Below are 26,338 nucleotides of genomic sequence, written 5' to 3'. Positions count from 1 at the left end.
ATCTCATTGCTGTTGGTGGGAGCGTGCTATTTGGCTGCTAACTTTTCAGACATTATAACAGGGCATTGCAACCTGTCAAGACAAGGGACTGTCACCGACGTGGAGGAATTGGAAAGCTCCAACAGCTCTGTGGGCATTAGGACCCAGAAGAATTGAGAAAGTCAGAAGGGTGTGGCAAGATTCATGCTCTGATTGTTTAGGCACCAGATTCTGAATCCAGAGCAGCAGATTCAGTTGATCGCTGCTGAGGGTGTACTAGTTGTCTATATAGTCCCTCTCCAACCCTTCGAGGCATCTTGATTGTAAGTATACCTCTTTGAATGCTTACTGGGCTACTGTTGCTATGTTGGCTTCTGCTTAATAAACCTTCTCACATATTTGTCGATCTCGTCTCCTGGTGTTTGTTTAAGTCACACAAGTAATCTTGAAAATTCCTACCAAGTGCAGTGTGATCCCACAAACTTTAAACACATCTGTAAAGAATCACAGAACAGTTCAAAAGGAGGCCATTCAGCCCCTTGTGTCTGCCTGGTGGCTCTTTGAAAGAGGCAATGTGTCCCACTCGACAGCTTTCCCTGTATAGCTATGGGAAATATTTTCCGTTTCAAGTATTTATGTCCAATTCCCTTTTGAAAATTACTGTTGCATTTGCTAATTGCCACACAAAGCTTCTGGGAGTAATAGTGATTTAATTTTCGTTGGGTTTGATGTTGCTTGACGGTGTGATGTTTACATACTAGACAGTTTGCGATGCAGTAATCTAAATAAACCTCGCAGCTGAAGCTGTAAACCTTCCCACCCTAACAGGGTCTCCAGAACAGGTTGGAAAAATGGAGTATCAAAACACAGGGAACTGAGAGAAGGACTGGATTGGATTAATGGCCAAGGGAAGTTCAATCCTGCCTCTTCAAAGTCTTCCGATGTGTTGTCGCTTTCAAACCATGTGCTCATCTTTCCAGTCACACCCTGTTTGAATCTCTTTCAGTCCCAATTCTGCCCTTGTTAAAGCAGTGAGCCAGCCTAAACCAAAGTCACAAAATGGATCTGACTGCGATCAGGGTGTACTCGCCCTCCTCATCTTCATTTCCCACTCTTCAACCTCGACTCCAGGCTGCACTATCGTCTGGTATCCCTCCCCTCCATTCGCCTACTCAGAGGGAATACGAGGGAAAGTGTTGGTTCTCCTCTCCATTCCCTGTCCCCCATATAAAATCCACCTCCTTGGCACTTGATCAAAATCCCTAATGCCTCCATTGGCCTGGTCTGCCGACATCCTTGTGAAAGGCTTTCCTCTGTTCAATGCACAATATACCTGGTAACCGCTCTTTACTGATTGCTCTTCCCTTCTCCAGTTGCTAGGTACCATAGCAACAGATCAAAGGATTGATATCAAAGCAGTAAGCCGAATATCAGTTGTCCAGTGTACATTATAAACAGATCAACTGAACCCTAAATTAGATCTGATCCTTGAAATCACGCCCATCCATCCATTATCCTGTCAGTTAAGCATGAAACCACAGCGAGCACTTAACACAAGAAAATTCCTTCTTCAGTCAAAGAATCTTATCGATAGGGTGACAGGTCGTCAGCTCTCTTTTGTAATGAAAATGCAACGACAATCGATGGAATTTGAATTAGTGTGTTTCCATCAGATTTTGTTCCACATAATTCCAGCAGTGGCTTGTAGCTATGTGACGTTTACACATAACGATTGTAAGACTGGTGCCCTTTGTGGACAGGCCTATGGGAGATAGGTCCCAGTCCTCACCAGGGTTACACAGCAAGAGTTAAAAACCAGTGGAGACCAGTTGAATTTGCAGCAGTTTATTGTCCCTCTCTTTCCCTCTAACTGTTACCTCAGGTAGGCATGTGCTGGTGCATGGGGACAGTTTACAAACAATATCATATCTGATTACTTTTCTTCCCAACAGTCAAGTTGTCTTGCTTTTTTTTTTCATGGATTGGAGCAGAAAGGGAGGGGCAGGGGTGAAATGTTAAGAGCTTTGCTTTCTCAGCTTTCATGGCATATGTGCTCCAGTATTTCCTGTCCATCTCTAATTGCCATTGAACCTGGTAAGCCATTTCAGAGGACAGTTAAGAGTCAGCCGCATTGCTGTGGGCCCGGGAGAGTCACATGTAGGCCAGACCGGGTAAGGACGGCAGATTTCCTTCACTAAAGGACATTAGTGAACCAAATGGGTTTTTACAACAATCAGTTCGAATCAGATTTCTGGGAAACAGAGAGAGAGAGAGAAGAGGGGTGTTAAGGGCTTAGATGGAGAGGAGTTCCTACAATGTATACAGGAGAACCTTTTAGCTCAATATGTCCAACAAGGGTCACTGCAGCGCTGGACCTAATTCTGGGGAATGAAGCCGGACAGGTGGTTGAGGTGGTGGTGGGGGAGCATTTTAGTGATAGCGACCACAACATGGTACAATTGAAGCTTGTTATGGACAATGAAATAGACAATAAATCTCTGAAGGCGGGGTTGGGACAGGTTAATAGGGTGGTGAAAAGGGGCATATGGGACACTTGCCTTCTCAATTGAGGCATAGATGACAAAAGCAGGGCGGTCATAGAGTCATAGATATTTACAGCATGAAATAGGCCCTTCGGCCCAGCTAGTCCATGCCGCCCAGTTTCTATCACTAAGCTAGTCCCACTAGCCCACATTCATCCCATATCCCGCTATACCCACTCTGCCCATGTAACTGTCTAACTGCTTTTTAAAAGACAAAATTGTACCCGCCTCTCCCACTGCCTCTGGCAGCCTGTTCCAGATGCTCACCACCCTCTGTGAGAAGAAATGTTCCCTCTGGTCTCTTTTGTATCTCTCCCCTCTCACCTTATACCTATGCCCTCGAGTTCCAAACTCCTCTACCTTTGGGGAAAGATGTTGACTATCTACCTTATCTATGCTCCCATTATTTTACAGACCTCTATAAGACCACCCGTAAGCCTCCTACGCTCCAGGGAAAAAAGTCCCAGCCTATCCAGCCTCTCCTTATAACTCAAACCATCAAGTCCTGGTAGCATCCTCGTAAATCTCTTCTGCACTCTTTCTAGTTTAACAATATCCTTCCTATAATGGGGTGACCAGAGCTGAACACAGTATCCCATGTGTGGTCTTACCACATATTAGAGTTATAGAAAAGTTTGGTGAAGCCATAGCTGGAGTACTGTGTGCAATTCTGGTCGCCATAATCTTTATTAGTGTCACAAGTAGGCTTACATTAACACAGCAATGAGGTTACTGTGAAAAGCCTCTAGTTGCCACACTCCGGCGCCTCTTCGGGTACACAGAGGGAGCATTCAGAATGTCCAATTCACCTAACAAGCACGTCTTTCGGGACTTGTGGAAGGGAACCGGAGCACCTGGAGGAAACCCAAGCAGGCACGGGGAGAACGTACAAATTCCGCACAGACAGCGACCCAAGACGGGAATCGAACCCGGGTGCCTAGAGCTGTGAAGCAGCAGTGCTAGCCACTGTGTTACCGTGGAATGTGATTGCACAGGAGCGGGTGCAGAGGAGATTCACCAGGATGTTGCCTGGGATGGAACATTTCAGTTATGAAGAGAGGTTGGATCGGCTTGGGTTGTTTTCATTGGAGCAGAGAAGACTGAGGGGGCGACCTGATAGTGGTGAACAGGATTATGTGGGCATGGACAGGGTGAATAGGGAGCAGCTGTTCCCCTTAGTTGAAGGGTCAGTCACGAGAGGACACAAGTTCAGGATGAGGGGCAGGAGATTGAGGAGTGATTTGAGGAAGCACTTATTTACCCAGAGGGTGGTGACGGTCTGGAATGCACGGCCTGGGAGGGGGGTAGAGGCGGATTGCCTCACATCCTTTAAAAAGTACCTGGATGAGCAATTGGCACATCATAATATTCAAGGCTATGGGCCAAGTGCTGGCAAATGGGATTAGGTAGGTAGGTCAGGGAATTTTCTTGTGTCGGTGCAGACTCGATGGGCCGAAGGGCCTCTTCTGCGCTGTATCGTTCTGTGATTCTGAGATAAATTAAACCAAATCCAGCTAAATGCCAGATTGAGAATCATAGACCGATACACCACAGGGTATTCGGTCTGTGCCCGTCCTGGCTCTTTGAAAGAGTTAGTCAAATTAGTCGAGTTCCACTGTTCTTTCCACATGTACTGGGTCATTACAACATATTCCCTGAATAAGATCACCATTTAGTTTAAATGGGCATGAAGGAATCTTTGCAGAAGTATCAACAGAACTAGCCTTGATTTTCAACACAACTATATCAACCGCAACTGACTTTGTTTTACCTTAGTTTGGTCTGGTGACTAGCCTTGGGATCATTGAACAACGCGTTTATAAAATCAACCACACAATTCTGTTTGGTGACAGTACCCCATACAGAGTGTCTTTTTCAAATCAGATTGTTTTACATGTTATTGTGATTGTACATTTTGTTGACATACCATTCACAGGAGAACTGATTGTCACTTTGACCGATAGAATCAGTTTACATATGGGTTTGACCCACCTCTTAAGCATCAAGCCGGAAGCAAGGCACTCAGCCAGATTGTCCGATTCTGAGGCTAGCTCCGGAGGATCCGTGGCATTTTACTTGGACAAAAACAGCGTTGCCCCTCTCACCGATGCTGCGACCGGTGAGGGGACAGCAGCCGCGCCACGCAAATCTCCCGGCCTCCATGAAATAAACGGCCGGAGAATTGCTGGGTCCGTGGCCGCGCGCGCGCACGGCGACGACCTGCGCCGTACAACATGGCGCTGGCCGTGCGTGGACCTGACCTGCCAGATAGTGCCCGCCTGGCCACCCTCTGGCCAGCCCTCACCAGTCCCTCCAGCCCACGCGGAAGCCCCCCCCCCCTCCCCCCCAGCCAGCAGCATGGCTCCCGGCCGACTGTGGTGGCACTGGACACAGTGCGCAGCCGCCACATCGAGTTCCTGCACACGGCTGGGCCAAAGGTGAACCATGCCATCATGAACTTGGCCCACCAGAGGCGTAGCATCGGAGAAGCACCTTCAGTTTCGCTTTCAGTTACAGAGCTGCATGTGAACCAAGCAGATGTGTGTATTGATCTATCTCTCTACAAGCTAAAAAATATCTTCAGCTCATTTGATGATTTCATAGTAATACCTGTTTCTGTAGAGAATGCAAACCCACTGTCTTTGTTAAAAAGTGTTTTGGCTTATGGATGTTGTTAGGAAAGTTACTAAGGGTTACCTATAGAATATTGTATTTGGGAAAGAATCAGTGATTGTAGTTAATACGATGTTTACTGTGTGTTTATAAAGTGTTAACTGAATTCATAGAATAAACATTGTTTTGTTTTTAAAATACTTTAGATTTCTGGTGCTTCACACCTGTAAAATGGGCCCTTGTGCTCCCCATAAGCAAAATCTATTAAAAGTTCTGGGTCGCATGCACGCCATGATATACTTTGGAGTTTTCTAAACCCTGGCCCATAACAGAACAAAGAACAATACAGCACAGGAACAGGCCCTTCGGCCCTCCAAGCCTCTACCGGTCATGATACCAACCTTGGCCAAAACCCTCGACATTTCCTTGTGCTGTATCCCTCTATATCCATCCTATCCATGTATTTGTCAAGATGCCTTTTGAATGCCATTAATGTATCTGCTTTCACAACCTCCCCTGGCAACGCGTTCCAGGCACTCACCACCCTCTGTGTAAAAAAACCTGCCTCACACATCTCCTCTAAACAACTCACTTGTTCAATGGGATAAGCTGCCGACACAGAGGAAATGCCCAGGAAGACCAAGGGGAAAGGCTTGAAAGCAGAAGTTTGTCGACTCAATCAGAGGCATCTCGGGCTTCATTGGTGGAGGCAGTGAAAACTTCCCATTTAACCCCCGGGAAGGGGAATCCATCTGGGGATGTTTCATTTTCGCTTTGCCAGATCTAGCTTTCGTTATCTGGGTATCCTGGTGGCTCATGATTGGGCCTTTCTTCATAAATTCAATGATGCTTGTCTGGTCAAATCTGACTTGTAGAAGTGGGATAAGCTCCCCCTGTCCTTGGCGGGCAGGGTTCAGACTACTGACATGAGTGTCCTCTCCAGATTTTTATCACGGGTTCCGTATGGGGGCATATATATGTTTCTGGAACCTACCTCTTCATTCACCTGAGGAAGGAGCAGTGCTCCGAAAGCTAGTGATTCAAAACAAAACTGTTGGACTTTAACCTGGTGTTGTAAGACTTCTTACCGTCTTTACGACAGCACAGCAGGGTGGATCACCAAGCTTGGGGGACCAATGGGGACTGAGTGCAGATGATTACCCCAGAGAGTGGAGTCCCCTCTTCGGCAGAATACATCTGAAGTCATGTCAGAAACATGTGCAAGGACTGGAGCAGCCCAGAGCTGCAGCCCCAAGGCAGCTTGGGTCAGCCGTCCTCTGTACCGTTTCTCCATGTATCAATAAACTCCGTTTGGTTGTACAAAGAACCTCCGCTGTATGGCTGCCAGACACTACAGTGAGGAATTTCAGTGAGGAGTGAAATTCGGAATTTCTTACCCCAGAGGGCTGTGGAGAGTCAATCATTGATTATGGTCAAGGTGGAAATGGACAGATGTCTGGTTATTAAAGATACCAGGAATATGAGGATAGTGTGAGAAAATGGCACTGAGGTCGAAGATAGTCATGATCCAGCTGAATGGTGGAGCAGGCTCGAGGGGCTGAATGGCCTACTCCTGCTCCTATTTCCAATGTTCTTCTGTAACCTGAGACCATGAAGATCTATTCTGGCTCACCTTTTATTGGGTTAACTCATTGAGCTCACAAGGGAAGGGTAGGTATGTGGAATCTGTTCGATAGTACACAGGGGTTATTTGCAATTGCACCAATGGCCCCAGTTTATTCAGATGTTATACAGCCATGCTATTGTGAAGCTCCTTGTTCAAACGTGCTGTATTTCGGAAATATTTTGGCCGTAAGAAGGACGTATAAATCTATCTGAAAAAGCAATAACCAAATGGTAAAATGGAAGAGTTGCCATCGTGATTATCATTGAAAACAGTCAATGGAACTTTTTATGTGCCATAAACAGACTGTCTCCAGGTTACAAAACAAGAAGCTTATTCCTTGTTAAGTGGAGAGTGAATTGCAGGCAGACAGATGACTGATTTATACGTGGTATAAGTGGCTCCTTTAAAATGCAGTAAATTGACTCTTTAATCACGGAAATATAATAGGTCAAACGCTTCTGGGAGCTATCTCCCATTTTCTTTTAGAAAAGTGAATGAATAAATGTAGAAGCAGAGGGCATCAATGCAAAGCTGCTGAGCATAAATTAGATTTAGCATTTAGTGAAACGTTTAAAATGACGCACATTTACTGAAAGGTACTAGCTTTCATCTTTACTGTATTTCATGTGGTTCAACCCAGTTTGTTGCATTTCTCTCCAGAGATGCCAGTCCAAAGATGTACAGGTTAGGTGGATTGGCCATGCTGAATTGTCCCTTAGTGTAAAAAAAAGCAAGATGTGTAGGTTAGGTTAAGGGGTAGCATACTTAGATACATAGAAGATAAGAGCAGGAGGAGACCTTTTGGCCCTTCAAGCCTGCTCCGCCATTTATCACGATCATGGCTGATCATCCAACTCAATAGCCTAATCCTGCTTTCTCCCCATTCTCCCCAAGTGCTATATCCAGGCGGCTCTTGAATATATTCAATGTTTTAGCATCAACTGCTTCCTGTGGTAATGAATTCCACAGGCTCACGACTCTTTGGGCGAAGAAATGTCTCCTCATCTCTGTCTGAAATGGTTTACCCTGAATCCTCAGACTGTGACCCCTGGTTCTGGACACAACCATTATTGGTAACGTCTTCCCTGCATCTACCCTGTCTAGTCCTGTTAGAATTTTCAACGTCCCTATGAGATACCCCCTCATTCTTCTGAACTCTAGCGAGAACAATCCCAAACTAGTCAATCTCTCCTCATATGACAGTCCCGCCATCCCTGGAATCAGTCTGGTAAACCTTCGCTGCTTTCCCTCGAGAGCAAGAACATCCTTCCTCAGAAAAGGAGACAAAAACGGCACACATTATTCAAGGTGTGGCCTCACCAAGACCCTGTATAATTGCAGCAACACATCCCTGCTCTGTACTCAAAACCTCTCGCAATGAAGGCCAACATACCATTAGCCTTTTCTACCGCCTGCTGCACCTGCATGCGTATCTTAAGCGACTGGTGCACAGGATACACATGTCCCGCTGCACACTCCCCTCTCCCAATTTACAACCATTCAGGAAGTAATCTGCCTTCCTGTTTTTACTTCCAAAGCAAATAACCTCACACATATCCAAATTATACTGCATCTGCCATTGATTTGCCCACTCGCCCAACCTGTCCAGATCTTGCTGTAGGATCCCTGCATCCTCGTCACAGTTCACCCTCCCACCCAACTTGGTATCATCTGCAAACTTTGAGATGTTACATTTTGTTCCCTCATCAAAATCATTAATATATATTTTGAATAGCTGGGGTCCCAGCACAGATCCCTGTGGCACCCCACTAGTTACTGCCTGCCACTTTGAAAAGGACCCATTAATTCCTACTCTTTGTTTCCTCTCTGCCAACCAGTTTTCTATCCACCTCAATACATTTCCCCCAATCCCATGCGCTTTAATTTTGCACAATAATCTCTTATGCGGGACTTTGTCAAACACCTGCTGAAAGTCCAAATATACCACATCGATTGGCTCTCCCTTGTCAACTGTACTGGTTACATCTTCAAAGAATTCCAACAGATTTGTCAAGCATGATTTCCCCTTCATAAATCCCCATGCTGACTCTGACTGATCCTGCCACTGCTTTCTAAATGTTCCGCTATAAAGTCCTTGATAATGGATTCAAGACTTTTCCCCACTACTGATGTTAGGCTTACTGGTCTATAATTCCCTGCTTTCTCTCTGCCTCCCTTTTTGAATATTGGGGTAGGGCGGGGTACTAAGCTTGGGTGGATACTCTTTCAGAGAGTTGGCGCAGACCCGATAGGCTGAATAGTCTTCTCCACTATATGGGTTCTATGATTCTATTCTATGATCCTGTGCATTTTTGACTGTTAAAAAAAATGCATTGGTTTCCTCCACTGGTTCAGTGAGGAGTAATTTAGACTAATTAAGGGCATTAAAAATCCACTTGACCAGGATTTACTTTTTCTGCTGTGTTTAGTAGGTATTGGTAGGTAAATATGGTCAACTTCACACCCTCCATGTGTTTCAATGTTGAGTCTCTATGAGATGGTTAGGGAGAAGCAGGGCAACTCATGACTACACATTCCAGATTTCCGTGTTTGACTGCTTCCAGAAAATTCCATCCAATTTACTCCATAGCAACAGTGAGCACTGATAGACTTACCGTTTTCCCGATCACAAAACCAGCCCAATGTGGGTTGTGCTCTCTGCATCAGAGTCCTGACATTAGAAGAGTCCCATGGGATGAAGTAGTAGCTCCTCGCCATCGTGATCAATAATATGGCCGAAGGTAGGAGGGTGGAGGGTGTATGTGGGAAACAATTTTTATGTTTGCTGATGACACCAAAGTGTGGACACATGAGTTAGAGCTTTGGGTGAAATGAATGGACACCGGACTGATCTCGATGGAGTGGAAGATGAGACACTGTGTGGAAAATGTCCTTCAATGTGATGCTGGGAAATCTTCCTTCATACAAAGAAAAGTAGTCAACTTGTGGGCAGCACGGTAGCACAGTGGTTAGCACTGTTGCTTCACAGCTCCAGGGTCCCAGGTTCGATCCCTGCTTGGGTCACTGTCTGTGTGGAGTCTGCACGTTCTCCCCGTGTCTGCGTGGGTTTCCTTTGGATGCTCCGGTTTCCTCCCACAATTCCCGAAAGACGTGCCGTTAGGTAATTTGGACGTTCTGAATCCTGCCTCAGTGTACCCAAACAGGAGCTGGAATGTGGCGACTAGGGGATTTTCACAGTAACTTTGTTGTGGTAAAGTAAGCCTACTTGTGACAATAAAGATTATTATTATTAAGCCTTCCAGTAGGTTGAAACCCTGCAGGTTTTTCACAAACAACAAGATGTTGCAGTGAGAGAGCTCCAGAACCTTCCTCAATTACACAGTTGCGTAGCATTTGGGAGCATTGGGTCATTACTGCCCAACAATGTTTATGTTCCGCAGGAGTTTCTTCCCACTCTACTTCATCTAAACCCATTGATATATCCCTCTTTTTCAGTCTCCCTCATGTACCTATCTAGCTCCCCATTAAACACATCCGTGCTTTTCACCTTAACTATTCCGCATAGTTCCAAATTCCACATTCTAACCACTCTCTGGTTGAAGACGTTTCTCTGAAATTTTTTATTGGATTCATTCGTGATTTTTATTAGTTATGGTTTCTTATGTTTACGGCTTCCATCTCCGCTGCAAGTAAAGCATCTTCTCTGCATCTACCCTACCAAGCCCCTTCATTATCTTCAAGACCTCTTTTTTTGTTTTGTTTTTTTTGATTAGAAATGTGGAGGGTAGATACTGAGCAGAGTCACCAGAGCCTGCTGATGAACTTTTAGCAAAAGAGTAAACGTTTATTAAGCAAGAAGAGATAAACTATGTTACACTACTCCTTCACCCCAACTCTCCATTGGCAGACATATGCAGATTCATAAGGGTAACATGAGTTACAAGGTCTGCCTTATACTCTAATGTGTCAGCCACACCACGGTCTGAAATCATGTGGCAGACGCCACCCAAAACAACGTCAGTAGATCTGAGCCAACTGGTCTCACTGATGCACTGGGGTGAATTCTCCGCCTCCTCACCCGTTTGCTCCTCAGCGGCACACCGTTGCTGGGCAGCGTGGTTCCCTGTTCCCCCTGCTGACCAATTGGATTCCCCATTGTAGCCACCCCACACCGCAGTGTGGTATTGTGTGAAGCAAATAATGGCATGATGGGAAACCTAGTCAAGTTTCTTGGTACAATTAAATTTAAACTGACTTCGCATAACCTAAGGCACAAATACAAGCAGGCCAAGGTCAACTTGACTCGAGAACTGGCTGACTCTAAACTCGGATAAAGCTCTTCGTCATAAGACTAGAGCAGTCTAAATACATACGATAAGCTAAAAACTTGTCTCTGTCGGTACATAAACAAGTTTGCTCCATTTCTTAAAACATGCACCAAAAGACAAGATAATGATATGAGACCCCAAGTCCTCTAAAGGTCAGCAAGGTGACGCCATTGTAATGATTATTACTTATGTTTTACTTTTGATCAAATTCCTGACCAAGCTGTATTCATGTTATCTTGATCCTATAATGTATAAAAATCGTCTTATTCTTTTGTGATATCGCAGACTTGGAAGGGAACCAGCAGTTTGTACTTGACTGCCTTCCGACTTCAAGTCTCAGCCATACTGCTAGCAGTTGTAGTCCGTAAATAAAGCTTAGTTTTGCTTACCTAACAATCATGTTTGAATCTTTCTATCACAGTCCAGAAGCGGGGAAAATATTGACTACGACAGCAGGGAAACCCGGTGGGCGGGGCTCTGTTGCCAGTGGAACGGAGAATGCCGCAGAGAATTCACCCCTCTGTCTTTCACACAAGGGTTTCCAATCTCCACTCTGGAATAACTCACCTTGACAGCATCCTCCCAAACTGTGCTTGCTCTTGGACATCTTCAACAAGGGTCCACCTCCAAGAATTCAACGTCTTCTTCTAATGTTTCTCTCCCCTGGATTACCACATACATTCAAGTTTAGCCTTCCACATACACTCTTGGATACACTGCCAACAGAACGCTACTATTTCACAGACCATAATAAGTAGTCACCAACCTTTGGCTGTCTCGTACGATCTTCTGGCTTCGCGCAAGTCCACTTTGCCTTGATTCTACTACCAGCTGCATTTTCTCTTTAATTCGGAGCCTTTTCCTCTGCTCATTACATTAACTTCACTGAACAGGACCTTATTCCGATTCCTGTTCTTGTTCCTTAAGTTTAGTGTCTTCCTCGGACCTTCTTTCTTGTCCCGCCCCCTGCTTTCAGGGACCTTCTGCTGTTCTTTTGGGAAATCTGCTTTCTGCAATTGGCTCTCCTGCCCAGCTCCCCCTGGCACCTGCTTCCAGGTTTCCCCGATTTTGTGGGCCTCCTGTTGCTCGGCAGCAGCACAGTTTTTTTTTTCTACTTTGTGTTTTCTTTAACTTCCCACATCAAAGGTCATAAATCCTCATTAAAATGTGGGTATACAACAAACCTCCACCAGACTTACAGCAACTTTTAAAAATAAAATCAAGTTTCAGTTTTCCCCCTTTCTTAAAACACAAATACAGAAATATAATGGGCTGGATTCGCCGTTTCAGCGGCTAAGAGCCTGCTCGAACGGAGAATTTGCGGGTGTTTGACGATGCCCAAATCGGCAGCAAACCCACACTGATTCCGGGACCGGTAAGGGGCTGGCAGCGGCACGGGGCGAAACACCCGGTTACCACGATGAAAACGGCCGGTAATAGCGGGGTCTCTGGTCACAGAGCGATGACCTGCATGGTGGACCCAACCCGCCATCCACGACGCCACAGGCCACCTCCTGGCCACCTCCCACTTGTCCCCCCAGCCCTCACAGCTTACCCCCCCACCCCCCCAACATGCTAACGGCTGAGTGTGGCAGTGCTGGACACAGTCCGCAGCCGCCACACCACGTTCCCAACTGCTGAGACCACACGTGTCCCGGGGGAGGGCCTTTTGATTTCACGGCAATGCCATTGCAACGGCGCGCGGCACGTGACGTGATGATCCGTTTTCGGAGGGGGGGCGGATCATGGCTGACCTGCGTCAACCTTCCGTCGGCCCCGATTTTGGCGTTGGCGCCCATTCTCTGCCCGATTACAATATCGGCATCAGGCAACGGAGAATCCCGCCCAATGTTTTTTCCTCACCATTGTTGCCCCACCCCTCCACACGAGCCATCTGTTCCCTGTTCCTAGTTGCCCTTTGACACACTGCTTACCTTTGTTCTGCCATTAACACATTCTAATCTCTTTCTGTGCCACCATCAGCACCCTTCTTAGCCTTAATCACCTTCATTTACATTCCCTTAGTCTTTCTGTCCATGACATCTTTATCAATCTCCACCTATCGCTTGCCCCCAACCCAACCCCACTGCTCCACAAATGCCTCCTCCCCTCCCCACCAACAGCAGTAAAAATCTGACCCTATTTCCGGTTCCCTCCAGCTTTGGCAAGGAGCTATCCAGACTCGAAACGTTAGCTCCCTTCTCTCTCCACAGCTGCTGTCAGAACTGCTGCGATCGTCCCGTATTTTCTGTTTTTTTTCACAGAATTATAAATTGAACTTAAACTTAAAACTTAAAATATAGCGTATCCCTAGTGACCACAAATATAAATACAACTATCGCGATTTCGTAACACAATCATTTAAATGGTACTCTGCAGTGATCGAAAGAGATTTGATTGTGATTTCTTCACGATGGTGTGGTAAATTTGCCAACAAGTTTGAAAAACTAGGTGTTAAGGTTTTGCAGATGGGAAAGACAGCTTGTGTTTACGCAAGTCAACAAGTCAACACCAGCCAGTCACTAAATTAATCACCGACTTTTCCTTGCGGAAGATTTTAATTGTTTAATGGCTCTATGTGTGCTCCAGATGTTGGTTAGTTTCATAATGACTTGATGCTCTGCGAATTTGTTGAGGCAACACTAATTGAGAAAGTATCACCTGTCTCGGAATAATCATTTTCCCAAACCATCAAGTAGTCTTATAATAACTGATGCTCACATGGTATGCTGTCACATTAGATCGCAGAGAGTTACTGTGATGCCAGATGAACTTTGCAGCTAATTCTTACCTAGCAGTGTCTAACAAACAGGAATGGGCCGCTAATGCATTTTGTTTGTGGTGTTTGTCAAGGAGGAAAGTTGCTTGAAATACAGGAGCGCGCTTCCTTGAATAATATCAGGGGATCTTTAACATCCACATTAATGTCAACATCTCTGAAAAACAGAAGACAGAGCTTTTCAAATACTGACAGGTTTCCAAAAGATAAGGTCAGAGAAATTACCTCTGGTTATGAGAAAATCGAAAATTAGGGTCATTAGTATGAGATACGCACAAATAAATACAATTAAAAATTCAAGATTAACCACTTTTTTTTAAAATTCAGAGTACCCAATTTATTTTTTCCGGTTAAGGGGCAACTTAGCATGGCCAATCCACCTACCCTGCACATCTTTGGGTTGTGGGGGCAAAACCCACCCACGCAAACAAGGGGAGAATGTGCAAACTCCACATGGTGAGTGACCCAGAGCCGGGATCAAACCTGCGACCTCGGCACCATGAGATAGCAGTGCTAACCACTGAGTCACCGTGCTGCCCAAGATGAACCACTTTACACAGAGACTAGATAGAACATGGAAGCTGCTATCACAAGGAGTCATTGATCCTCCTTAAGGCCTACCTCTCTGACCAAGCCTTCGCTTACCTATCCGAACAACTCCTATATAGCTCTTATATAGAAAGTGAGAGGGATCTGGGCGTGCAGGTCCAGAGATCTTTGAAGGTGGCAACACAAGTGGACAAGGTAGTCAAGAAAGCATACGGAATGCTTGCCTTCATTGGACAGGGCATCGAGTATAAAAATCTGGCAAGTCATGCTACAGTTGTGTAGAACCTTGGTAAGGCTGTACTTGGAATATTGTGCATAATTCTGGTCGTCACACTACCAGAAGGATGTGGAGGCTTTGGAGAGGGTGCAGAGCAGGTTTACCAGGATGTTGCCTGGTCTGGAGGGTGTTAGCTATGTGGAGAGGCTGAATAGACTCGGACTGTTTTCATTAGAAAGATGGAGGTTGAGGGGTAACCTGATAGAGGTCTACAAGATTATGAGGGGCATGGATAGAATGGATGGGCAGGCACTCTTTCCCAGGGTGGACAGGTCAGTCACCAGGGGGCATAGGTTTGAGGTCCATGGGGCAAAGTTTAGAGGAGATGTGTGAGGCAGGTTTTTTACGCAGCGGGTGGTGAGTGCCTGGAACGCGTTGCCTGGGGAGGTTATGGAAGCAGATACATTAACGGTGTTCAAAAGGCATCTTGACAAACACATGGATAGGATGAGTATAGAGGGATACGGCACTAGGAAGTGCTGAGGGTTTTGGCAAAGGTTAGTATCATGACCGGTACAGGCTTGAAGGGCCGAAAGGCCTGTTCCTGTGCTGCATTGTTCTTTGTTCTTCTTCTCTTTGTTCTTATAGGACTCAGTATCAAATTTTGTTTGATAATTCTTCTGTGAAGCAGTTTGAAACATTGTATGATTGATGTGTCTCCTCCAAACTCTCTTGTCATTGGTTTGCACCGCATAAGAAATAGGCCCCGTCTTTTAGATCCAAAAAGACAAGGTGTTGGGCGTCTTGAAAAATATTAAGGTAGATAAGTCCCCAGGGCCTGATGGGATCTACCCCAGAATACTGAAGGAGGCTAGAGAGGAAACTGCTGAGGCCTTGACAAAAATCTTTGGATCCTCACTGTCTTCAGGTGATGTCCTGGAGGACTGGAGAATAGCCAATGTTGTTCCTTTGTTTAAGAAGGGTAGCAAGGATAATCCAGGGAACTACAGACTGGTGAGCCTTATGTCAGTGGTAGGGAAATTACTGGAGAGAATTCTTCGAGACAGGATCTACTCCCGTTTGAAAATGTAACCGGTTTGATTAGTAAGTTTGCAGATGACACAAAGGTTGGTGGAATTGCGGATAGCGATGAGGACTGTCAGAGGATACAGCAGGATTTAGATTGTTTGGAGACTTGGGCGGAGAGATGGCAGATGGAGTTTAATCCGGACATATGGACATATTAGTGAGAGGCAGCATGGTTTTGTGAAGGGGAGGTCATGTCTCACTAACTTGATAGAGTTTTTTGAGGAGGTCACAAAAATGATTGATGCAGGTAGGGCAGTAGATGTTGTCTATATGGACTTCAGTAAGGCCTTTGACAAGGTCCCTCATGACAGACTGGTAGAAAAGGTGAAGTCACACAGGATCAGGGGTGAGCTGGCAAGATTGATACAGAACTGGCTAGGTCATAGAAGGCAGTGAGTAGCAATGGAAGGGTGCTTTTCTGAGGGCTGTGACTAGTGGTGTTCCGCAGGGATCAGTGCTGGGACCTTTGCTGTTCGTAGTATATATAAATGATCTGGTAGGGCAGCACGGTGGCCTAGTGGTTAGCACAACCACCTCACAGCGCTGAGGTCCCAGGTTCGATCCTGGCTCTGGGTTACTGTCTGTGTGGAATTTGCACATTCTCCCCGTGTCTGCGTGGGTTTCGCCCCCACAACCCAAAAATGTGCAGAATAGGTGGATTGACCACGCTAAATTGCCCCTTAATTGGAAAAAATAATTGGGTAATCTAAATTTATAAAAAAATTTAAAAATGATTTGGAGGAAAATGTAACCGGTTTGATTAGTAAGTTTGCAGACGACACAAAGGTTGGTGGAATTGCGGATAGCGATGAGGACTGTGAGAGGATACAGCAGGATTTAGATTGTTTGGAGACTTGGGCAGAGAGATGGCAGATGGAGTTTAATCCGGACAAATGTGAGGTAATGCATTTTGGAAGGTCTAATGCAGGTAGGGAATATACAGTGAATGGTAGAACCCTCAATAGTATTGACAGTCAGAGAGATCTAGGTGTACAGGTCCACAGGTCACTGAAAGGGGCAACACAGGTGGAAAAGGTAGTCAAGAAGGCTTACGGCTTGCTTGCCTTCATTAGCCGAGGCATTGAGTATAAAAATTGGCAAGTCATGTTGCAGCTGAATAGAACCTTAGTTTGGCCACACTTGGAGTATAGGGTTCAATTCTGGTCGCCACACTGCCAGAAGGATGTGGAGGCTTTAGAGAGGGTGCAGAAGAGATTTACCAGGATGTTGCCTGGTATGGAGAGCATTAGCTATGAGGAGAGGTTGAATAAACTTGGTTTGTTCTCACTGGGACGACGGAGGTTGAGGGGCGACCTGATAGATGAAGGGCATGGACAGAGTGGATAGTCAGAGGCTTTTTCCCAGGGTAGAGCAGTCAATTACGAGGGAGGATAGGTTTAAGGTGCGAGGGGCAAGGTTTAGAGGAGAAGTACGAGGCACGTTTCTTACACAGAGGGTAGTGGGTGCCACGAACTTGCTGCCGGAGGAGGTGGTGGAAGCTGGGATGATAAGGGCAACTTGACAAATAGATGAATATGATGGGAATAGAGGGATATGGACCCCGGAAGTGCAGAAGATTTTAGTTTAGACAGGCAGCATGGTCGACACAGGCGTGGAGGGCCAAAGGGCCTGTTCCTGTGCTGTACTTTTCTTTGTTCTTTGTTCTTTGTTCATTGTTCTTTGTTCTTTGTTCTTTGTTCTTTGTTCTTTGCTCTTTGTTCTTTGTTCTTTGTTCTTTGTTCTTTGTGAGTGTTGCGGCAGGTCCGACTTCTCACTTGAAGAGTAGTCTCTTGTTAAAACTCTTTCTTGTTGCTCTAAACGTCTTGGCGACACGGAGTTGCACAGACACAAAACATTAGGGTATACAGTGCAGAAGGAGGCCATTCGGCCCATCGAGTTTGCAGCGACCCACTTAAGCCATCATTTCCACCCTATCACCGTAACCCAATAACCCCTCCGAAACGTTTTTAGTCACTAAGGGCAATTTATCACGGCCAATCCACCTAACCTGCGCGTCTTTGGACTGTGGGACGAAACCGGAGCACCCGGAGGAAACCCACGCAGACACGGGGAGAACGTGCAGACTCCGCACAGGCAGTGACCCAGCGGGGAATCGAACCTGGGACCGAGGCACTGTGAAGCCACAGTGCTAATCACTTACGCTACTGTGTTGCCCATGAAATTTGGTGAAATAAGTGAGAGTCACTTTTGAAAATACATCCTGTGCTCATGGTGCCTTAAACTTACACTTGTGAGTGCTATGTCTTGGTGTAACCACCACACCCCACCCCAACACCCTTCCACACACACACACACACACATACTAGTCACTGACAACAGTATTGGAGGCAGATCACAGACTCTGTTGCCCTGTTGGCCCGGATGACCTAGGTGGTCCTCCTCTGACAGGGCCTGAGCGGCTGAGCAGGCTCTGCTCTGGGAGGGTGTGGTCGCCGACATGACTAGGCCCCCCCTCAGCCATCACAGCCACGGTCACTGGCAGAGGGGCAGAGGAGTTGCTCCCCTCATCCGGAAAACCGTGAGAAGAGCACCCAGAGACAATAGGGTTCTGTCGTTGGGTCAAATGGACTGAAAATGTTAACTCTGTCTCTCACTCCACAAATGCTGTCAGTCCTGCTGAGTATTTTCAGCATTCTCTTGTTTTTATTCTGGAAATCGGGGTCGGGCGCAAAGATTAAGGATTAAAGACAAAGAGGAGGACAGAGAGCAGTTGAATTTATTCAAGGCAAAGTTTTGGACTGATGTTTGACAGACAAGGGGGGTGAAGGATTGAGGGAAGGGTGAGTGGAGTTGAGATTACATCCAGAGCAGCCAGGACTTCGTTGAATAACGGGGCAGACTTGAAGGGACTAATGGTTTACCCCTGTCCCTGCCTTCTATGTTCCTATAAATAAATGCATTTTCAATTTTGCCAGGAATATAACCACAGAGGAAAATTTTCTCCTTATTCATTGTTTTACCTTACCCATTATTTTCGCTTTTTGCAATGCAATTTTCTGTTTGCTTTCCATCCCACTGAACCTACCCTGCCTCCATCCAAATAGTATGTGCTCTTCCTCTCTTTCAGCACGGTAGCACAAGTGGATAGCACTGTGGCTTCACAGCGCCAGGGTCCCAGGTTCGATTCCCCGCTGGGTCACTGTCTGTGCGGAGTCTGCACGTTCTCCCCCTGTCTGTGTGTTAACATGCTGTAGAAATCTTCCAAAAACTCCCCAATCAGATATATCACCATGGAGATTCAATGAGCATGTAACTGTAACATTCTTTTACAAGACTCATTGCTCAAACACAATAAATTATTTATCCGTTTGAGACCAGATACCTCTTTGTGAATGAAAAAAAATCTCTGGCCTTCTCTTCGCTGTTTATTAAGTGACTGAAGGGGAGAGGAGCAATGTTCTGGCATGTAGTGAATTATTTAGAGTAATCTGAGAGTGGGACTGGGATCCAAGGGCTATCTTGATGACAGTCTAAGGTTCGTAGTTCAGCTGATCAGTGATAGTGTCGTTGCGTTAAATAAGCAGTCACGCTGACTGACACTAGGACAAGTCCTGGGAGCTGCAGCAGTCTCACTAAGAACAAAGCTTGACTCGCTATGTGCAATTCACAGATGGACAAGGAGCTGGGAAATAATGACCATCACTTCAGTGAGCAAGATTTAGATGTGATCACCAACAAGATCAGTGACCTGGGCAAATGGAGAGATATCTTCAGTCAACAAGGGTAAAGCAACCTTTTATTTTCACTTTCACAACCAATTTTCTCCAATTTCTGGAAAATACCTTGAGTGACCACAGGCGAGTCCAAGGCGAGCGGATGAGAGAAAATAGTTTTATTGTGAAGTCATTGTATGTGCAAACTCTTCAGATCCCAGCCAGATCTGAGGTGTCAATTCCAAACTTGGCTGACTTTTTTTATTACAGGTTATTGGAGCACCATGGGCTCCCTGCCTCGCAGCGGGGGGAGCTCATACTCAACGAGGAGCACAAGGAGGCTAATTGTTTCTACCCCGTAGGTCTCATGTGGATGATAACAATACCTATCACTCTGAAGTATTCCCATTTTATTGTTTTCCTCTTTTTTATTTGCGTTCTGCTACTCAGCCACAGCATTCACAGTTTGGGGGTTAATTTTCCGACGTAAAATATTAACGCTCAACTCTAATTCACCCTCCATGTCTTCAGTTCCCCAACCACCTCTTGTTTTATCAGAACATCCAGTCATGGGTGAACAAAAATTTCCTCCAAGTAAACATTTGGAAGACCAAAGACATTCTATTTGGCTGCTGCCATCAGTCCTCACCTTTGCCCTTGGCTCCTTCCTCTTCAAGTGGTTCTTCACTCGAGTTTAACCATGTATCGGACCAAGGTCCGATACATGGTTAAACTCAACCCCAATCACTGCTCAACCCCAATCTATGCATTACCTGGACCATCTCCCTGCCTGTTCTCTTACTGAACACCAACCCTCTTCACTAGGGAATCTCCTACCCTCACTATTGCCCGTTTCATACTTGATCTTCATCAAATCCCCCATCTATAATCACAAAGCTCTATCCTTCTTAATTTTCCAAAATGTAATTGTTTGTGACCTGTTCTATGTTAAATACCATCTGCCCATTCTTGCCACCTTCCATTAGATTCCCAACACTCTTCAAAATCTTCATCCTTATTTACAAGTCGTTCAAATACCTCACCCAAATTTCTTCTGTGACTTTGCGGCCTGCCCTCTGACTTTCTGTGAATGCCCCCAACCCCACCTCACCCCATTCAAAGACCCTTCAGTTGTCTCAGACCCACTCCCTGGAAGTCCCTTTCTAACCGACATGGTCACATTTCTCACCCAATTTTAAAAGCCTCCTCAGGATTTGTCTTCATACCAGCTTTCTGGCCACCTCCCCTAATTACCCCACTGCTGCCTGATGTAGCTTCACCTCCGTGAAATGTTTTGCAATGTTTACTGTGTTAAAAGAGGTCGCGGGAACGCTGACTGTGGAAGATTTCGGCCACCTCAGTCAACTGAAGAAATGTCATCATCGATAATGGAAGATGACAATTCCCTAATTTAATAACTCTTAATATTTTGTAAAGCCTTTCGGCAAATATCGCTCCAATATCTTGGAGGCTATCCAGCACTGCTCTTAAACTTCTGTTTAGGATACAATAAAAGGCTTAGTCATCTGGCAAATGATTTTTTTCTCAACTCTAGTCTCCTTTTTAGTCTTTATCCACATTAGGGTCATAATGATTATCCCCTTGTGTTCTTTTGAGGACATTTAATACAGCATCCTCATCAAACGGGTAGCAGGGTAGCATGGTGGTTAGCATAAATGCTTCACAGCTCCAGGGTCCCAGGTTCGATTCCCGGCTGGGTCACTGTCTGTGTGGAGTCTGCACGTCCTCCCCCTGTGTGCGTGGGTTTCCTCCGGGTGCTCCGGTTTCCTCCCACAGTCCAAAGATGTGCGGGTTAGGTGGATTGGCCATGCTAAATTGCCCGTAGTGTCCTAATAAAAGTAAGGTTAAGGGGGGGGTTGTTGGGTTACGGGTATAGGGTGGATACGTGGGTTTGAGTGGGGTGATCATGGCCTGGCACAACATTGAGGGCCGAAGGGCCTGTTCTGTTCTGTACTGTTCTATGTTCTATGTTCTAAATCATAGAAAAGTTACAGCACAGAAGGAGGCCATTTGGCCCATCTGGTTCGTGCCATCCTCTGAGCTGTTACTCACTGAGCTCTTTGTCCAGTGAGCTCTTCATCCGCAGAGCTATTACTCAATGTGCTCTTCATCCGCTGAGCTCTTCCTCGCTGAGCTCTTCTCACTGATTGCATCCTCACTGCATCTTCATTCATAGATGATTGACCTGGGTTGGTGGGAAAGAACCTCCTCCTCCCACTGCTTAGATTGGGGGTTAAGAAACTCCTCTAATTAGAAATAATTGCTTTTGCCTGAGTCAGGGAGAGTGTGCTAGCCGCCACTTCCTCCACTCCACCATTGGTACACATGCCTTCAGCTGTCCAGACCTGAAGCGCTGGAACTTCATCCCTAAACCTCTCCAACGTCTCTCTCTCTCCTCTTTAAGACCCCCTTTAAAACCAACATCTTTGAACAACCATTTAGTCACTTTCCTAATGTTACCTTCTGAGGCTCAATGTGATATTTTGTTAGATAACATTCTGTGAAGAATCTTGGGGTGTGTTGAAGGTGCGATATAAATTATAGGGCTGGTTTAGCTCAGTGGGCTAGACAGCTGGTTGTGATGCAGAACAAGGCCAGCACGGGTTCAATTCCTATACCAGCTTACCCGAACAGGCACTGTAATGTGGTGACTAGTGGCTTTTCACAGTAACTTCATACTTGTGACAATTTTTTTAAAGTTATTACGTTGTCTTGATATTTACTGGGGGGGGGGGGGGGGGGGGGGGGGGTTAATTTTCTCTCCCTACAGATGCTGCCAGACATGCTGAGATTTTCCAGCATTTTCTCTTTTGTTTCAGATTCCAGCATCCGCAGTAATTTGCTTTTATCCAGGGTTAATGTTGGGAACTCTGAAATCCATGAAGCTTTAACTCCATGGGCATACATGAGTTTTTTGAATAGGCTCCCCACCAGGAAGCCAGTCTGATTCACAGACTTCACTGCCCGTCTGGCGAGGACTGCTCCAGAAATGACTGCAGCCACCATGGCCGCTCTAGCAGAAGCTTCTTCAACAGCACCTCCCAAAAGTGACCTTTGCTGCCTGGAAGAAGGGCAACTGGCTGTGTACATTTTTTAATTTCCTGCAGGATAGCCTGGTTTTATATGGAGAGCAACCCAGGTTTATTAGACTGATCCCCCCGGGATGAGTGGATGCTCTATGACAAGAGATTGAGCAGGCCATCAACGTTCCTTGGTATTTCTTCAGGGCAGCACGGTAGCACAGTGGTTGGCACTGTGACTTCACACCGCCAGGGTCCAGGTTCGATACTCGGCTTGGGTCACTGTCTGTGCGGAGTCTGCACGTTCTCCCTGTGTCTGTGTGTGTGTTTCCCCCCGGTGCCCCGGTTTCCACCCACAGTCCAAAGAAAAGCAGGTTAGGTGGATTGGCCATGCTAAATTGCCCCTTAGTGTCCAAAAAAAAAGGTTAGGTGGGGTTACTGGGATCGGGTGGAGGTATGGGTGCTCTTTCCGAGAACAGGTGCAGACTCGATTGGCCGAATGGCCTCCTTCTGCACTGTGAGTTCTATGATTCTATAATTTCTTGTGTTCTATATTAAGAGGTTAAATTCAGCTGTTAGATAGTCAGGGACCGCCTCAAGAATTGGGCATAATGAGAAGATCTGGGGCATCAATGCATCTTTCATCCCTGTGCTGGTTGAGCCTGGACTGGGTATGCCAGCAGGAGAGAAAAATTGGGAGGGTTTATTGGGCCCTGTTTCCTGCCATCGCAGGCTGAACTCAGGCGAGAGGGAAGATTAGTATTTGCAAGGTGAGGGATATAGCAGTAAGCCTCCTCGGCTCAATTTGCTTCTATTTTCCATGTTTCTGGAACAGTACAGTGCAGCAAAATCCATGCTGTAGTGCCACGTTTTATATTCCTCGTCCTCATACCTGCATCCACTGAAGTATTCCAGTGACAATATCTTTACATCAATCGCCATGACTGTGCCCATGAGTGAGTGCATTAACACAATGGAGTCTCGTGGCTGAAATGAAATGCACACACTTGAAATGAAATGAAAATAAAAAAGTACTTCTGAGTACTTCTGAGTATACTAGTGGAGAGATTGTGTTACTGGAGCGGTAATCCAGTGACCTGGAGTAGCTGAGGAATTAAAATTCAGTTAATTAAATAAATCATGAAGTAAAAAGCCAATGTCAGTAATGGTGACCATGAAGCTAACTGGGTTGATGTAAAAACCCATCTGGAAATTTGTCCTCCTTACCCCATCTGACTTAATCCACAGCACTGCGGCTCACTCTGAACTAACCTCTGAAACCGCCACTTTCTCAAGGTCATTTATGGATGGGCAGTAAACACTGGCCGTGACAACGCCACCCACGTCTTGTGACTGAATTTTTCTTTAAGAAACTTCTTGAAGAGTTTCTGAAATGTTCCCCAAGGTGGTGAGAAATCCTTTGGCATGATTCAGTTTGTAGCTCCCATTGGAGTCATAGAGTTATACAGCACAGAAAAGGCCCATTGCGTCTGTGCCAGTCAAAAACAACCACCTAACCGTTCTAATCCTATTTTCCCGCACTTGGCCCATAGCTTTGAGATTGTAAGTGCACGTCTAAATTGTTCGGAGTTAGAAGGCTGCACTTTCAAGCCCCACTAAAGTTGAGCGATATTTCAATGCAGCACTTGGGAAGTACGGCATTGTCACGAGCGCTGACTTTCAACTGGGATATTCAACCAAGGTCCATGGCCGGTTGGAAAAGATCCATGCACCAATTTGCGGAAAAGCCGGGAGTTCCCGCCGAACAACATTCCTGACTCACCTAACAGCACCGCAAATGACGAATGATAATATGTTCTTAAATTAAAGAGGAGCTTTGATTCTGCTGTCTTACTGCTGCCAATCGGGTGACAACAGTTTGGGAGAAATCAGAGAAGAAATATTGCACTTTCCTGCTAAATTGTAATATTTATTTTGATTTGCAGATTACAGTTCAAGGACACTGTGGTCAAGGTAAGTGATTGAAGTAATCTGAATTGAAACATAAAAGATGGATAAAAAGCACTGAAGGAGGTAATTTGGTTCATTCTGACCTTGTTGTCTAAATAAGATCCCACCTGCCTAATCCCACTTTTCAGCTCATTGTACACAGCCTCAAGTACATGTGCAATATTTTAAAAATGTGATGAGGGGTTCTGTTCCTACGACTTGAGGCGCAGAGTTCCAGATCCCAACCACGCTGTGGGTGAACAAATGTTTCATCCACACCCCTCTGATCCTTCTCCCAAATTACTTGAAATGTATTCCCCTTAGTTTACTGACCTCTCTGCCATGGGAAATAGGTCTTTCCTCTCCAATCTGCCTTGGCCCCTTATAATCTATGAATATCAAATAAAACTCCAAACAGCCTCCCTCCATTCCAAAGGAAAGAACCCCCTCCTATTTAATCTTTCCTCATTCCTGGGAACATCCTCTTAAATTTCCTCGGTGTCCTTTCCAGTGCGATCACGTCTGCCTGAGATGCTGTGATCATTGTCTATAACGGGGCTGGATTTTATGGCCCATCGCAAATGTGTTTTTAGCAGGGGCGGTGGGGGGATGGGAGGGGGGGGGCACATGAAATATGTTGGGTGCCCAGCCCAGCTCCTTCTCACCTCACCCCAGCCTGTTTTTATTTTGACCCTTAATTCTCTTGCTGTGCAGAAGTCTTCACGTGGCAATTGCCCACAATGGTATGGAAACGAAGAACTTACGATCTGAGGAATCATGAGCATATAAACGTACAAACTAGGAGTAGGCCACTCAGCCCCTCAAACCTGCTGCACCATTCAATAAGAGCATGGATGGATCTGATTATAACCTCAACTCCGCATTCCTGCCTACCCCCGATAACCTTTCCCTCCTTTTCATATCAAGAATCTATCCAGCTTGAAAACATTCAAAGACTTTGCTTCCACTGCCTTTTGAGGGAGAGAGTTCCAGAAACTCAGTACCCTCAGCAAGAGAAAACATTTCTTCGTCTTAAGTGGGTGACCCCTTATTTTAGTTTTTTGAAAATATTTTTATTGAACATTTTTTTATATATGTACAAATCAAAAAATCACCCCAAAAGAAAAAATGCCTCAACCCCCCTCCCCCTCACCCCACCCCCAACATCTGCCCGTGACCAGTTCCCTGAAATACATGACAAATGGCTGCCACCTCATATAAAACCTTCCAATCGAGCCTCTCAATTTTCTCAAGGTACAAAAACTCCATGGGATCCCCCAGCCACGCCGCGACACTGGGGGGTGAAACTGACCTCCATTTCAATATAACCCGCAGAGAGCAAACAGCAAGGCAAAGGCGACATCTGCCCCCAGCTCCGGCTGATCCGACACCCCAAAAATGGCCTCTAGGGGATCGGGCTCCAATTCCATTTGTAAGATCGCCGACATAATGTTGAAGAAGGAACCCCAGATGCTCGCCAGCTCAAGAAATGCCCAGAACGTATGCACATTCTCCGCTGGGCCCCTCCCACATCGCTCGCACTTATCATAGAATCATAGAATTTACAGTGCAGAAGGAGGCCATTCGGCCCATCGGGTCTGCACCGGCTCTTGGAAAGAGCACCCTACCCAAGGGCAACACCTCCACCCTATCCCCGTAATCCAGTAACCCCACCCAACACTAAGGGCAATTTTGGACACTAAGGGCAATTTATCATGGCCAATCCACCTAACCTGCACATCTTTGGACTGTGTGAGGAAACCGGAGCACCCGGAGGAAACCCACGTAGACATGGGGAGAACGTGCAGACTCCGCACAGGCAGTGACCCAAGCCGGGTCTCGAACTTGGGACCCTGGAGCTGTGAAGCAATTGTGCTAACCACTATGGTACCGCACTGCCCACTTATACTCTATCCCCTCAAACAACCGACTCATCCTAGCCCTTGTTAAGTATGCCCGATGAACCACTTTTTTTCTATAAATTTAGA

The 26,338-nt window shown here is 45.9% G+C and overlaps 1 protein-coding gene across 1 annotated transcript in view; it reads left to right on the top strand.

Annotated features, from left to right (window-relative positions):
- The first annotated feature begins 240 nt into the window (after window positions 1–240).
- The window catches only part of mindy4b (MINDY family member 4B), an 80,212-nt gene continuing 54,114 nt past the window's right edge, over window positions 241–26,338 (top strand). The window contains exons 1-3 of the mRNA XM_038817205.1: window positions 241–302; window positions 19,317–19,429; window positions 24,347–24,374. Coding sequence (XP_038673133.1) covers window positions 19,317–19,429; window positions 24,347–24,374 — 141 coding nt within the window. The 5' untranslated portion in view covers window positions 241–302. The remainder of the gene's footprint in view (window positions 303–19,316; window positions 19,430–24,346; window positions 24,375–26,338) is intronic.

This window comes from Scyliorhinus canicula, chromosome 13 (assembly GCF_902713615.1).
Source record: "Scyliorhinus canicula chromosome 13, sScyCan1.1, whole genome shotgun sequence".
Taxonomy (NCBI): domain Eukaryota; kingdom Metazoa; phylum Chordata; class Chondrichthyes; order Carcharhiniformes; family Scyliorhinidae; genus Scyliorhinus; species Scyliorhinus canicula.
The sequence above is the reverse complement of the archived record's forward strand: the minus strand, read 5'-3'. Positions and strand labels throughout refer to the sequence as shown.